The sequence below is a fragment of the Eumetopias jubatus genome, unplaced genomic scaffold, assembly GCF_037043125.1.
Source record: "Eumetopias jubatus isolate StellerSeaLion01/CBP00866 unplaced genomic scaffold, mEumJub1_p1.0 scaffold_16, whole genome shotgun sequence".
Taxonomy (NCBI): Eukaryota; Metazoa; Chordata; class Mammalia; order Carnivora; family Otariidae; genus Eumetopias; species Eumetopias jubatus.
Window position 1 is genome coordinate 41,086,818 of NW_028274822.1, and position 14,672 is coordinate 41,101,489.

At 36.5% G+C, this 14,672-nt stretch overlaps 1 protein-coding gene and 1 pseudogene across 1 annotated transcript in view; one reads left to right on the forward strand and one right to left on the reverse strand.

Annotated features, from left to right (window-relative positions):
* The window catches only part of DSG4 (desmoglein 4), a 40,804-nt gene that overhangs the window by 8,794 nt on the left and 17,338 nt on the right, over positions 1–14,672 (reverse strand). Inside the window, 6 exon segments of the mRNA XM_088019396.1 lie at positions 1,611–1,838; positions 4,376–4,515; positions 5,827–6,098; positions 12,359–12,544; positions 13,580–13,714; positions 13,983–14,149. Coding sequence (XP_087875522.1) covers positions 1,611–1,838; positions 4,376–4,515; positions 5,827–6,098; positions 12,359–12,544; positions 13,580–13,714; positions 13,983–14,149 — 1,128 coding nt within the window.
* Positions 7,705–8,203, forward strand: LOC148162269 (EKC/KEOPS complex subunit Lage3-like; annotated as a pseudogene).

The window sequence follows — 14,672 nt, forward strand, 5'->3', positions numbered from 1 at the left end:
TTGCATGGAAATTATTGCTTAAAACATGGTTGAAATTTATTTATTAACCCAGGGACGGTTTAGAGATGATTAAATTTACACCTAAATCACGAATGTTGATTGATCCATAACATGCAATAATTATAAATATTATGGTTTCTTAATTTCATTTAGCTATATGATAAGGCAGCTATGTCTACCAAAATGTAACCTGTGCACAAGGTAAGAGTTGAATAACGTGCAATGCTATAGCACATTAGGTGAAAGTTTATTCTGTTCTTTAAAATTAACATCGAAATAGGACTCTAGGAATATTGTCTCCAATGTGATTATATTTTTTATTGGCAAATCTATAATATAATTTGAATACCTTTATGAACCTCCACATTGAACCTTTTTTTAAAAATGATTTTACTCATAATATCTAGGATCTTAATGAGGAAAACGTGGTTAGCAGTTGTTATTTAAGAATGGGATATTGGGCTTTATAGGAAGGGTGAATTCAAAGTTGTCTTGATTTTAATGGGGTTACTTTAATGTCCCTAGCTTTTTAAAATATTAAAGTGGTTTTGTGGAAAAGAGCCAAAAAGTATTATTATGAAAACAAGTTGCTTAATTTCCTCTTTTGACGAAGTCCTTGAGGGTGGCATTTTTTTCTGGCATCCTTTTAGGGTCTCTCCATTCTCTGAATGGAGAAGCTTAGCGGCTTCAGAGAGGTGGGAAATATTTCCTCTGAAATATGAGGGCCTGACCCTCATCCCATCACCCCCTAAACATCTTTTAGTGTTGCCTCAAATGAATATGAAATTAGAGAGCTATTGTAACCCAAATGAGGTTCTCTTATAGCATTTCATTTTCTATTATACATTTAACATCTCAAGGAACTAGAACCTAAGTATATAAAATGTTATGTCATCTGAAATTCACTCTCAGTACCTTCAGGCATTCATTTTTACATAGCAACCCTTAGCACAATACACTTACTACTTGGAGATCTTTACTCTTTAAATACTTTGGTTTATGTGTTTCTCTGTATCTAAATGCTTCACATAATTCTAATTTTAATGTTGTTCATACTACATCCGAATAATATGTTCTGCTGTTTGCCTAACCATTCTTCCCATATTGAGCAGTTTGGATTTAAAGTTTTACCTTTACAAAAAGTCTGAGCTTATCACTCTTTCTAAAAAGAATTTCATTGATCTTATGTACCTGAGTACCAAATACATAGATGTATGTATGTGATACTTGAGTTTCAGAAACTTTTAAGTGATTTGCCTGAAATAATTCAAAATAGGAAATTGTGACCTATGGTGAGTTAGTCAAGGGTTCTGTTTATTTCAAACTGATCAAATATTGGTGTAGCGCGCCATGTACACAAAATGGTGGATAAACTGATATTTACATACTACTATTTGTAATTGCAGTATTGATAAAACATTTTTACTTTTATTTCAGTTTAAAAATTTTCCAAATATCCTAAGTGTGAATATGAAAGATTTTCTTACTTATTATGAATATGACCAAGAATCATAGAAACAGAGATAGAAAGTGTTATTACATGTCTTGACTAAATTAGTCATTGTTTTTGCTTTTGGTCTTAAAGATGAGCAAGTTTGCATTCCACTTACCATTTATTGATGTGATTTCCCACAAGTCAGCTGTCCCTGGTGGCTGATCAACCACACAGAAAGTATAGGGAGACCCATAAGAATGATCACCAACATCTCTTGCAGAGATAAGGATCGATGGAGAGGCAATACATATGTAATTACTTTCAGCCAAAACAACTGGACAGTAATCATTGACATCAGGTACTTCGATACATATGGTTCCTGTTGCCGTTTTCCCAGAGACATCTGAAACAGCAGAGCATCATGGGTGTTGGGGTAAATGGTGTGAGGGAGAAAATTCTTGCTTATATTCCATGATGATGCTGCAGCATAGAGGAATAACATGAATGACTCTTTGAGGTGGTACCTGATGGGTTTCTGCTTATTTCAATGACCCAAAGCCACCCTTGCTTTTGCTCACTACCTTCCAGCCACACTAGCTTCTTTGTAGTTCTTGGAACAAGTTTCTTCCTAACCCAAGACTCTTGTACATTCTATTCATTCTTCCCAAAACGTTTTTCATCTCAGTTTCATTCAGCCAACTCCTACACATCCCAAGATGCAAAAGTAAATGTCCTTCAGAAAAGGCTCACAACTTTCTGTTCCTACCCTGTCCCCGTGAACAAGACTCCCAGTCCAGCCTATAGCCTTCCATTCAGGATCCTTATTGAGTTCTGTGTTTGTAGGAAAATACCCAAAATTGAAATGCAATAATTGTTTGTATATTTTTACTTTCTGTTTTGCTCTTTATTTTAATGCCATCCCTTAGATGTTATTTCTCTTCGAAATGACACTTCTGAAAACAAATATAAATCTATTAAATTTTTTTCCTAACCTACTTGGAACAAATTTTGGGTTAATATAGTTTATTAGAAAGGGCAGGGGACCAAGGAATAGGAATCTGGGCTTTTAGTTCACTTTTTCATCTGGTTGGCTTGTGCTTGTGCAGGTACTCTGCTTAGGTACCTAAACAATAGCTCTTGCTTTTAGTTTTCTGTTGTACATTTTGATAGTTTTTTCCTCCTTCTATTCACTCAATGACTAATTTTTATTCTAGTTTTTGAAGATATTCACATATGACCAATATGCAAACATAGGCCGTGATCAACATGGTTAGAATCCATTATAGGATAGGTTTTCTAGAATACTGAAAATAAATCAAACTATAATATTTTGATAACTGACCCAGGTGTTAAAATGACACTCACAGGATGAAGACCAGAATTATGGACCACAGTTACTTGGGTATTATCATGGTTTCTTTTTAAATCTTATACTGCCCCTTTATCTTTGTCTTTGGCCACTGTAAAGCTCGGATAGACAGTACAAACCTATAGTATCTATCTTCTATTAGGTATATGTCTGGAACACCTGTTTTTGCTCTTCTTTCCTGGTTATTGACCTTTTTCTGTTTTGTTCTGTAGTAGCTGGTTTCCTAGGCACTGTTTAGAGAATGATTAACTATTGATAAATAAAGCCCTGTTGTTGGAGTGGTAGGGGGTGGGAGGGGTGGGGTGGCTGGGTGATAGACATTGGGGAGGGTATGTGCTATGGTGAATGCTGTGAATTTTGCAAGACTGTTGAATCACAGATCTGTACTTCTGAAACAAATAATGCAATATATGTTAAGAAAAAAAGAAGAAGAAGAAGATAGCAGGAGGGGAAGAATGAAGGGGAGTAAGTCAGAGGGGGAGACGAACCATGAGCCATGGGAGACGATGGACTCTGAAAAACAAACCGAGGGTTCTAGAGGGGAGGGGGGTGGGGGGACGGGTTAGCCTGGTGATGAGTATTAAAGAGGGAACATTCTGCGTGGAGCACTGGGTATTATGCACAAACAATGAATCATGGAACACTATATCAAAAACTAATGATGTAATGTATGGTGATTAACATAACAATAAAAAAATCCCTGTTGTAGTCACCAGGAAGAATGCCTAATAGATTTTCCCACATGAGAAGCAGCTCAGTTAAAAGTTCAGTGTATCTGCAGTTACGACTTTTAATTTGGCTCTTATATTTGGAATAATCTTGTGCTTTACTTTGTGCTTTACAACATGTCCACTTAAGCTGCATTTACACAGGCTTCTCATTGTAGCTCAGTTTTAGTGATTCTAAAATAACTATACTCTTGGGGCACCTGGGTGGCTCAGTTAATTAAGTATCTGACTCTTGGTTTCTGCTCAGGTCATGATCTCAGGGTCCTGAGATGGAGCTCTACCTCGGACTCCACGCTTGGTGTGGAGTCAGCTTGTCCTTCCCCCTCTGCTCTCCCTCTCAACCCCCAGCCCCGCTCGCATGTGTGTGCACAATCTCTCTCTCATAAATAAATAAAAAAATCCTTAAAAAAACTATACTCTTTGGGACACTGCCTTTCCCATAGGTTATCCCCAAATGAACTTTGTGTACACCTTGTAGCACTTACCTTATGTAAACATTCCTAACATACTCTGAAAGTTGGATTAACCATTTCAAGAAATGAGGCCATAAGCAGAAACTGAATTTTACTTATAGACTTAAGCTTTTATGCTTTCTGCTGTAAGTCACATACAGTTCTTTTTTGGAAGTAGGTAAAATAAATTATGATTTAAATGTAAATTATGGTTATGAGTGTACTGAGTTCAGTTCTTAATCTAAGGTATTTAGAACTCTCTATTAAGTCTTGTAGACAGGCACATTAAATGATACATTTTATTTGAGTCAATCTAATATCAATATTAGAATTACATTTATATTTAATGGAATAATAATTTTATTAAAATATTGAGAAGAAATTTTCTTACCGTCTATAGCAAGGATCTCTGCTGTGTATATCCCATTGGTAATATATTTTGACTTCTTATCAAATTCCCTAGAAAATTTTATCTCACCAGTCCTTGAATCTACTTTTAACCAGCTGCCTGCATCATGTCCTATGATATACCTGTTTTTTAAATAAATAAGTTCATCATTTGTTCATATGAAAGTTAATAATTTTAAGTCACATACAATGTGTTAAACATAAACATGGTGTTTGTATGGTTTATGGTGATAATTGCCTTGGTTTACAAAATATATATACATATCAATAAAATTTTTGTGTTGAACTTATTAATACACAGGTTCACAACAGAGTTTTAAAATTTCATGATTCTCACTCTTTTAGCTCTTACTATAATTGTTAGTAAAATGTATGAGTCTCTTTCAGATTTATTTATTATAGCAATATCTACTGAAGGAATATCCTTTATTCATTTTCACATGTGATGTACTTCGTTTTTCCTAGATTTTAAGGCATATTAGTTTTAGGGTACCTCACTGTTGGCTTGTTAGGGATTGTGGTATTATATTAATATAATATAATATACTATAATATAATAATGGATTCAAAGTGCTTGACCTTAGTGGAAGAAGATCTCTGTACCAGGCACAATTTCAAGGGACCAAAGCACTTATCTGACACACCCTCTTCCTCTATCCCATATTGATAGACTTCATAATTTTTGTTGTCTGTCAATTTGTTAGTCTATTAAGTAATCAAAACTGTTAATATCAAAGTAATTTACAAGTCAATGAACTGTTCACTCCAAAAATATTAGGAGGAGAAAAGAAGAGAGATAAGGAAAGAATACTTAAATATTTCACTAAAGTCATTTTCTAGAGTATTTTGTAATATAATGTAATTCATGTATAATCTGTGTACCTAGTGCCTCAAATGCTTACCTTTCTATTTCTCCAATTTTGACTTTCTTTGTACTCAACAAATTTCTGAAACACCTGTGTTTCAGCTTCTCCTGTTCTCTTTTTTCTTCCTTTTAAATTAAGCTGGGGGTTGAGATTAGCCCCAAAGTCATTAGATAACACGGGTTTTAAGGAAACAAGCAGTGATTCATCTTTTATGATGTCTCATAGTTTACAATATGGCTTAATCAGCCTGGGGCCAGGGTGGTAGCAAGTGGCCACAGAAGATTAGAGAGACTCACAAAGTCTCTTAGGTAGCCCTTTGACCTCATAGTTTCTCCCTGGACACAATTACCTTTCTAACCAGTTGGAGGCCATATTGCCCCTAAAATACTATTAAATCTTGGAAAAATGTCAGTGCTACAAAAGTGTTCTAAAACAAGCAAATGAATAAGAGAAGCAAAGCAAAACTCAAAAAGTACTTCAACCCACATAATCTAGCACATTCTCTGTGAGCTAATACTGGACAAAACCCCATTTTATCACTTTGACATGAGCACAGTATTTGTGGTACCTGACATTGGTGGCAGGATTTCCCGTGTCCAAATCTGTAGCTGTATAGGTGCCAAGCACATAATTCAATAAGGAAGTCCCTCTTATTCCTTCTCGTATACTGAAGGTCATAGAGTTTGGATGAAATGTGGGTCCTTCTCTCACATTAACAACCTGAATTCTCACAGGGGTTGAGTGCATTTGGAATCGAGAGGCAATTGAGTGGTGAAATTCAGCTTGGTTTTTCACTCCAATACCAAGATGAATATTAGGCATTTGTTCATAATCCAGCATCTGAAATGATGGAAAGTAGAAAATTCCAAAACAGCAAAAAGACTCTCTTTTGATAGAATAAGTAGCCATGATAAGAAAGCAACACACGAGAGTGAAGTCCAGGAGCTATGTAATTCAGATTTTTAATGGATAAAACTTTCCTAATTACTGTATCAGATATTTCAGACATATTATTCCCTTTATCTCTTGGCATAATCAGGTATGTAGGTCATTTTGGCCTGTGACTTAAGTTGGACTCAAATCCTAGAGTTTTAAACTTCTTTTATAAAAACCCTGAAGTCAAAAACAATCTCTTTCCAAATGAGAAACATAAAAAATAAACTTAGCTTGAAATAAAAGGTGAATTCATTCACCTGGTGAATGAATAAATAAGACCCAGGTTTTCTTTGTAGAATCCACATCTGAGAATCTCTTGAAATCAGCAGAATAAAGGAGCCAATATATATGATGTAAATGAACATGTAATTTAAAAAAAAATGATGCAAACAACTTCTAAAAGAAAATTCATGATTATTAAATGCAGCCCTAAACTATAATTTCATTGTGCTGGGTCTGGTGGACAAGAAGATTTCTTCACAGGGCACATTCAAATAAATAAATACCTTTCCCAGAGAAAAGCCACCTTTGAAATGGGTTCTTTGGATAAAAGGTGAATGGACTCGTTTGATCCAGAATGATTGATGTGGTGACATGAAAAGTCACCACCGACAATTCAGCTGACTGTGAATTGTGTACTAAAAAATGGATCTTCGGTTGGAAGAGATTCCCCTCTTGCACAACAAGTGAGAAAGCAGTTGTGAAAAAGGGAGTCCTGGACAAAGTCTGTTTAGAAGTGTTCTGGAAGCTAATGTAAGCATCACTTGCACCACATTTACCAACAACAGAAGTCAAGATAGCAGCGCCATCAGCAAGACCCTGAGGTAAATCTCTGCTTCTCAAAGAAATTCTATGACATCATAAATATTTTCTCAGTAAATTTTAGTTAATTTCTTCACAAGAGCTAATAAGATAGAAGTATTCACAGGAATTCAATCGTGATCACATGATTTTCTTAGATTTCAGCTCAGCCTCTTCAGGTTTGGGGTTTTGATTCTTTTGTACATCTGTTCTCCTCCCTGGTCTACAGGGTGCCTTGCACAGAGCCGACTATGAATGGTGTACTCAAAAATAAATTTTTGATCAGCAGAAACCCCTCTTCTATAACTCAGCTTTTATTTTCTAGAATTCCATGCTGTCTTTAAACAAATGAAAGATCTGAGATCCTCTCTTTTGGTAGAGAAATCTCTTGGAGCTGTTTTGTGTGTACACACGTATGGGCTTTTTGTTTGTCAGGATAGTTCTCTCCCTTTTGAATAGTTGTGAAAAATATATTAATATGTATATAACATTGTGTCAATTATAGACATTCACAGAATACAGTGACAGGAAATTGGTTGGGGGCTAGTCTTCCCTCCAATAGCAGAGACTCTCTCATATCCTATGCAAGTGGAACCTTTTATCAAGAGTTCTGCGGTTGTGCGCAGAAGTTGGGATTGTGCGAAGAGCAATAAAAACAACTATGAGGAGTGTCGCCGGGATGGGCTCTAAGGAGGCGGGCCCACCAACCATGCAGGCCCCAGACGACGGCGCAGGCGGTGCAGAGGCTGGTGCTGGAGCGCCCACTGGCCCTGGAAGCCCCGGGAGAACGTGGAGGCTGGGGTGGCACCGCAGCCGAGGGCACAGTGGCTGCAGGAGCTCCCCAGGTCGAGGGGGCATCGTTTTCCCCAAGGCAGGGTGAAGAGGCTTCAACCTTGGCTTTGGCCTCGGGCGAAGCCTCAGGAAACCAAGTGTTGGAGTTCACCCTTACGGTGCCTTTCCTGTGCTACATGGATGCGGAGGTGGCCCTTCAGTACCTGACCTCAGGTGCTGAACCCTTCCACGGGGCCGTTCAGACGGAGCTCACAGTGACTGGCATTGACCTGCTGATCAAAGTAACTGCCGAAGACTCTGCCCTCCTGCAAATTTCCACTGCCTCCTTGCTCAACCAGCTTTCCATGGTAGTGCAGACCATGCAGCAGTTTGTGCCCCCCTTTTTTGCTAAGCCTCGGCCTGGAACAGGGGGCTGAGTCCACAAGAGAATCCCATTTTAGGCAGTGTGTCCTTCCCTAGGGGCATGATTTTGGCAGTAGTTGCTACTTTGTTTGGGGGGCATAATTGTTTGCCTGTACTGGCCCTGGGGTACTCGCTGCTCACCTGTTTTCACTGGTGCTTAAATATTGGTTACCACCGATAATAAAACTGAGCCAGTGTTAAAACAAACAAAACAAACAAAACAAAACAAAACATAACAAAAAACCAACTATGAGCCTCTGCTTGGAGTTAGAATGGAGTGGCTAGAACAACTCCGTTTTTTGCACTGTAAAGCTGACTGAAGAATACTCACAAAGGATACGCAGATCTATGTCCGAATGTGTGGAGCGAATGTTAAGAGAGTCTACAGGAGGCTCAGGAAGGGCTCAGGATAAAGATGACCCCTTCAGAAACAGATTTGGCCTCTGGGGAGTTTTTTGCTATGTTACATTTTAACATAGAAGCTTAGCTGTTAGAGTCTCACGTGCAATTTTGTTTGTTCTTGCTTTGGGTCTAATAGGACCCTGCTATTTCTCAGGGGGCTGCTGGTTCATTTCAGAATTAAGGTTGGAGAAAGTGAGGAGGTTAGCAGTCTGTATACAAAACGGCAGTGGCTCTGTGGCAGGGGACTGAGGAAATGGTTATGTGTGTGGGGGTGTGTATGTTCTGCTTTGCAGGAAATGACATTTTCTGGTGGAAACGGGTCTGGAAGACAGCAGCAGGCACACACAGTCGGGAAGGGGCTTACAGGGGTGAACAGAGGGAAATGTCTCAAGGCACGAGTTCTTGCGCCGGACTTGTTTTCCTGGCCCCACCTTCCACCGTGAGGCACGGCGGTGGCAGTTAAGTAAGGCTTTGAAAACAAGAGAGCTCGGGTTGGATCCTGTCTTTGTCATTGGCCACCTGGGTGAACTTAAGTTAGTTTTCCTCTTCGGTTTTTTTTTTCACTTTCTGTGAAAAAAGGAATCAGAATATTTTCTTTCCAGAGTTGGGATTTTTAGATAATATGCACGGAGGTGGCAGTTAAGTAAGACTTTGGAAACAGAGAGCTCGGGTTGGATCCTGTCTTTGTCATTGACCACCTGGGTAAACCTAAGAAAAGTTAGTTTTCCTCTTCGGTTTTGTTTCACTTTCTATAAAAAAAGGAATCAGAATATTTTCTTCGCAGAGTTGGGATGATTAGATAATGTGCATAAAACCTCTATAATGCATATAACTGACTAGCTGGTATTTCGTGGCTGCTTAGTAAACGTTAATTAGAATTATTATAAAATCAGGGAACTAATATTTCTTTGTTAGAATTCCAATTGGATAACATTTTGCTTTTCTTCTCAGTGCTGAAATGAATGTGTGTACACACACACACACACATGCACACACATTTATATTGTTTGTTAGTATTTCCATATACATTTATCAATAAATACCAAAAGGAAGTTATTAATGACAGAGGGATCTTTTACCTTCTTAAAGGTTTTCTCTTGTTACACTACAAGTTCCTTGAGAACAAGAACCATGTCTCATTCACCTTCATATCTCTAGCACCTCGCAGTTCTCAATACATTTGAGTTGAATTGAATCATTTGTAATATCCTTTGACTAAGAAAAGGGTTAGATCCTTAGACTAAGAAAAGACTTATGGAAAGCTTAGTCAAAACCCATGACTGAGGGGCAAGTTTCCACAAGGTTAAATGGCAGCTTGGGTGAAAATGGAGAAGATGCAGGAGGGCATTAGTGACCTCATTCCAAATGCCAAATTTGGGAAATTACACATATGTTCTCTAAATACATAGTTCCTCTGGCTGTGTCCTGACATGCATACTAAGGTTTTACATTTATTTTAATTAGCCTTTCCATATTATTTTGATATTCTTAAGCATATTTTTCCTGCTTTCTTTAATAGACTTGAGAAGTTATCATCCAGGAAAGAGAGACACTCTGTCTACATAACATCTAACACTACCTTGACCAATTTTTCATGAAACTGAATTTCCCATAGTTTTTCTTTGTCATGAACTAAGTCTGTTAAAAAAAAAGCAAAACACCTTTTTAGCTCTCACAGAAGACACATCATGTAAGTTATAGTGTATTGCCTGCCTTATAAACATGTTTTCTTTCTCATTTTTATAATTTTTTAAGAAGTATGAAATATGCAATCAAGCCTGGTGACACCCATTTGGGTGAGAGCCACACCATCCTCAAACTTTTGTGAGTTTCTACTATCTTCTGGACACTGGGCCAGGTGCTAAGAGTGGAATGATATTTTAGATCGAGTTGTTTATATGCAAAGTTCTTACTATGTTTTTTAGAAGGTTCGGAAGCAGACCAAAGCAAAGAACAGTTACATGTTATGAGATAACGGTCTAAGTCAATGATGAAGATGGTAAGAAATGGGTATGAATTATATGACATGTCTAGATCTTGGTTTTTAACTGAGATAAAAGGTTGAACAAATTCTGATCCCTGGAAACAAACTTGACTAAATATTCAGAGTTTGATAGGATGGTAGGTGATTTCTTGTCTCTTCCTTACCTATGTTAATTTGCCAATGGCTGTTATTCTTGTTCCCTCATTTCCATTTTTATTTCTATTGCCTTAGATCAGGTTCTTAGCACCTCAGGACTTGCTTTACAGTATATAATTATTTTCTTTAATCTTTCCAGAGTTGAGCTCATACTGGTGACTGCTATTTTTTTTAATATCCCCAAGTTTTCTTCATCTAAAAGTAGGGATTAGTAAAATCGTTTAGGTAAGAGCAGGTAGTAAATATTTTAAGCTTTGGAGGTCATATATAGTTTTCGTCTTAAACATTCAGTTCAGCCATTGGAAGGTAGAAATGGACACAGAAAATAATGAATGAGTGTGGCTGTGTTTCAATAAAATGTTATGTGCAAAAAGGTGGCAGGTCATATTTGGCTTTTGGGCTATAATTTGCTGACCTATGGCCTAAAGCAATATTTCTCAAACAGGAAGGCTCTGGTATGTTCTTAGAGTCCTTGTGTTCTGTTCAGGAATTTTGAAATTTTGTGTGTTCATTTGAATGACAATCTTAGAAGGTATACATAGATATTTTCCATAATTTTGGTGACCACCTCATGAATTAATGCAGTGCATGATTTCAGTGCTGGTGATTGTGTTTTGTGGTAAAGTAGTAATACTTTAATTGCTCCAGACAACTGCAAAAAGAACGGAGAAAGACTCTATAGAAATTATATGTTTGCATTAGATGAAGGCCAAATGGCTTCCTGATATATAGTAATTGGGATAAAGAAAAGTAGTAACAGAATGGAATAATTACAGTTCACCTTGTGTACCAAATTAAATGTGTGTATTTTTTCTATTAGTATATATTTTCATAACTGTAAGTTCTGCTTATGTTGTTAGTAGTAATTTTGTTTGAGAAAAAAATTAATTTCCCTTATTACGTTAAAGTTAATTTGAATCTTACTGGTTTGCAGTTTTAGTTGTTTCTAATTTGTATTTTTAGATTTGATTGCTGTCCATAAGGTAAAAATCATAAAGTAGTTTAAGAAAAATTAATTTACAGGAAAAAGTCAAACCAGTAGACCGACTCTCACTCAACGTCTTTGTTCTTGCATCTTTGTTTCCTTTCATGAACACTCTGCTGCAGCCTCAAAGAATTGCTCACAGTACCCTGAACATGGTTTACCTTTCCTCACCTGAGTGAGTTTGCTCATTTCAGTTCTCACATTAGCAATCTCAGTTCTAAGGTCTTGCTTAAGCTGTATTCTCTGCACGAAATCTTTTCAGACAAATCCAGCTCAGAAAGATCTCACCTCTTAGTAATTATTTTACATTTCACCCATCTGGCCATTAATTAATGTTTAACATTATAACATCTATACAACTACTTCTTTGTTTTTAACTCACTATCTAATTCAGGAGTGCATGCCTTGTCTTCTCAACTAGATATTGGGCACTGTGAGAGCAAAACACCCTCCTTATTTCTTATTGCTCTTGGTAATAAAGAGCGGGTTGCTGAGCTGCGAGTCTCAGACTGACATAGTGAGCTAAGTTACTGCACTCGTCCACATAAATAGTATTTGAGGTTATAGAGTGTTTTCTTGAGGCAGATTCTGTCTGTAAGAGTATTTTAAAACATTAGAAGTATTGCAGATCCCATACTGTACCTTGACGACTTTCAAAATGCCCTCATTGGTTTGTGGGTCTGTTTGAATATCAAACCAATTCCCATCATTTCCGGAGAGAATTAAAAATTTTGCCAACCAATTATCGGTGCCTTCTTCATCAAGATCAATTGCTTGTAATCGTATCAGTTCTGAACTTAGACAATTCTCTTCAATATTTGCTGAATACTGAAATGACATAGATCAATTTTATAATCAATAAAGTTTCAAAAGAGGAAAGATATTTACTAATACATAACTGTCATTTAAGATACTAACAACAAACCCCATCAATAATTTTTGCATCATTATTAAATGCCATACATTCCAATCAGAAATATAAGAATAAAATGATTATAAGATAATAAAACTGATTTATTTTGGTGCTGTATGTGAAATCAAGGTCAAACTGTTACTTTGTTTCATTTTTCTTGCTTATTTTTAATTTTCCTTAAGTTACTCCCTCCTTTTACTATGAGGAGTCAGATAATAATATTTTAGGGTTTGTGAGCCAGAGAGTTCATGTTGCAACTAGTTTTCTCTGCTGCTGTAGGATCAAAGGACCCACAGACAACATATAAAGGAATGAGTCAAGTTGTGGTCCAATAAAACATTTTTTTAACCAACATTTTTTTTTTTGAGCCAGATTTGGCCTTGTTATTTTCAATTTTATGCTTCTTTATGCCTAAAGATGAAAATGAAAGTTGAGAATGTCTGGGACTCTTGTGGAATTATTTCAGCAAATTATCAGACCCATAAAGATAGATCAATAATGTTACATGATTCCCAGATTTATATTAATAAAATCCCGCATTTCTATAAGTAGAAAGTATGGAGGAGATGGTCTGCTGCTTTCATAGATGCGAGTTGCACAGAATAGTGACTCAGAGGTAAACATGAATAGTAAGGCATATATTTATTTTTTAATGAAATACAATTGAAATACACTATCATTTTAGTTTGACGTACAATGTAGTAATTCGATGTTTATATACAGTGAAATGATCACCATAGTAGGTCTAGTTACCATCTGTCACCATACAGAGTTAGTACAATATTATTGATTATATGAGGTCTATTATTATCATACAAAAGAAGTTCCAAGGTTTATGCAGCAAAGCTGAGTCCATCCATACATATAACACAACCAGGCTCACAAACTACCAAGAAAGTAAATCAATTATTGACACTTAGGGAAAAAAGATTATAAGAGTAACAGCTTACAGAAGTTTTCTCCAAGGTGGGGAAATTATCGTTGACGTCTAAAACCTTGATTCTACAGTCGCACTCAGAAGACAGTCCATCTGCAGCTCCGTCTCGATCTGAGCCCCTCACGAGGAGGTTATACATACTGTGTTGCTTAAGATGAAAAAGAATTGTGAGACATAGATCTCATTTTGAATGAAATCCAACACATTCTGATGTTGTTCTTCCAATTTCCTTTTATAATTTTATGTAAGACTCTAATATAATTTTTTCTTCTTACAATTTTCATTGAAAAGTCATGGTTGGATTATTTTTCCTTCCCTCCTTTACATTGGAGGAAGGGCATACATAGGTCATTTTATCATTGTCTTTTGAAAATGGAATTCTTTATTTCTTATCATTCATTCATAGAAGGCTTTACCTCTCTGTCAAGGAAACTGGACATCGTGCGAACTTCTCCAGTGTACCTGTTCAGGATGAACATTGGTGCACCTGCTGGCTCCTGAGAGATGATCTTATAGGCTATTTTAGAATTCAGATGATTGTCTTCATCTGCATCTGTGGCACTTAACTTTACAACCAGTGTGTCTAGAAATGAAGATGGAGGTGGAGAATGTTTGGGGTTCTGTTAGAATCGGTTCAGCAAATCATCAGGCATAGGAGGAAAGAGTGGTTGGCCTTCCCCTGAATTTTCTTTTGTTTTAGTTCCCATGAGAATATAGTATCGTAACTTTCAGCCACACCCTTGATTGCAAAAATAATGGTGGTTTGCTTCTATAAAATCCTTTACAGTTTATAAAGTACTTGCACTCTTTAAGTGATTAAATGGTAAATTAAGAGCAAACTAGAGTAATCATTAATGTATGAAAAGTTCTATAGCCTTTATCATAAAGCTGAAAAATGGATTTTATCAATTTGTTTTTGCTGTGGTCCTGTGACATTATTTTAAAATGCTTAAGTAAGAAAGACTATAGCTTAATTAAATTCAATTTTAAGATTATTTATTGAGCATCTATATTCTTTATTTTCATTTGTCCAGAAAGTAGAGAATTACCATTGGTTGCCTTGGTGGATGATAGTACTTTGTTGATTCATCAAAAACATATAACTG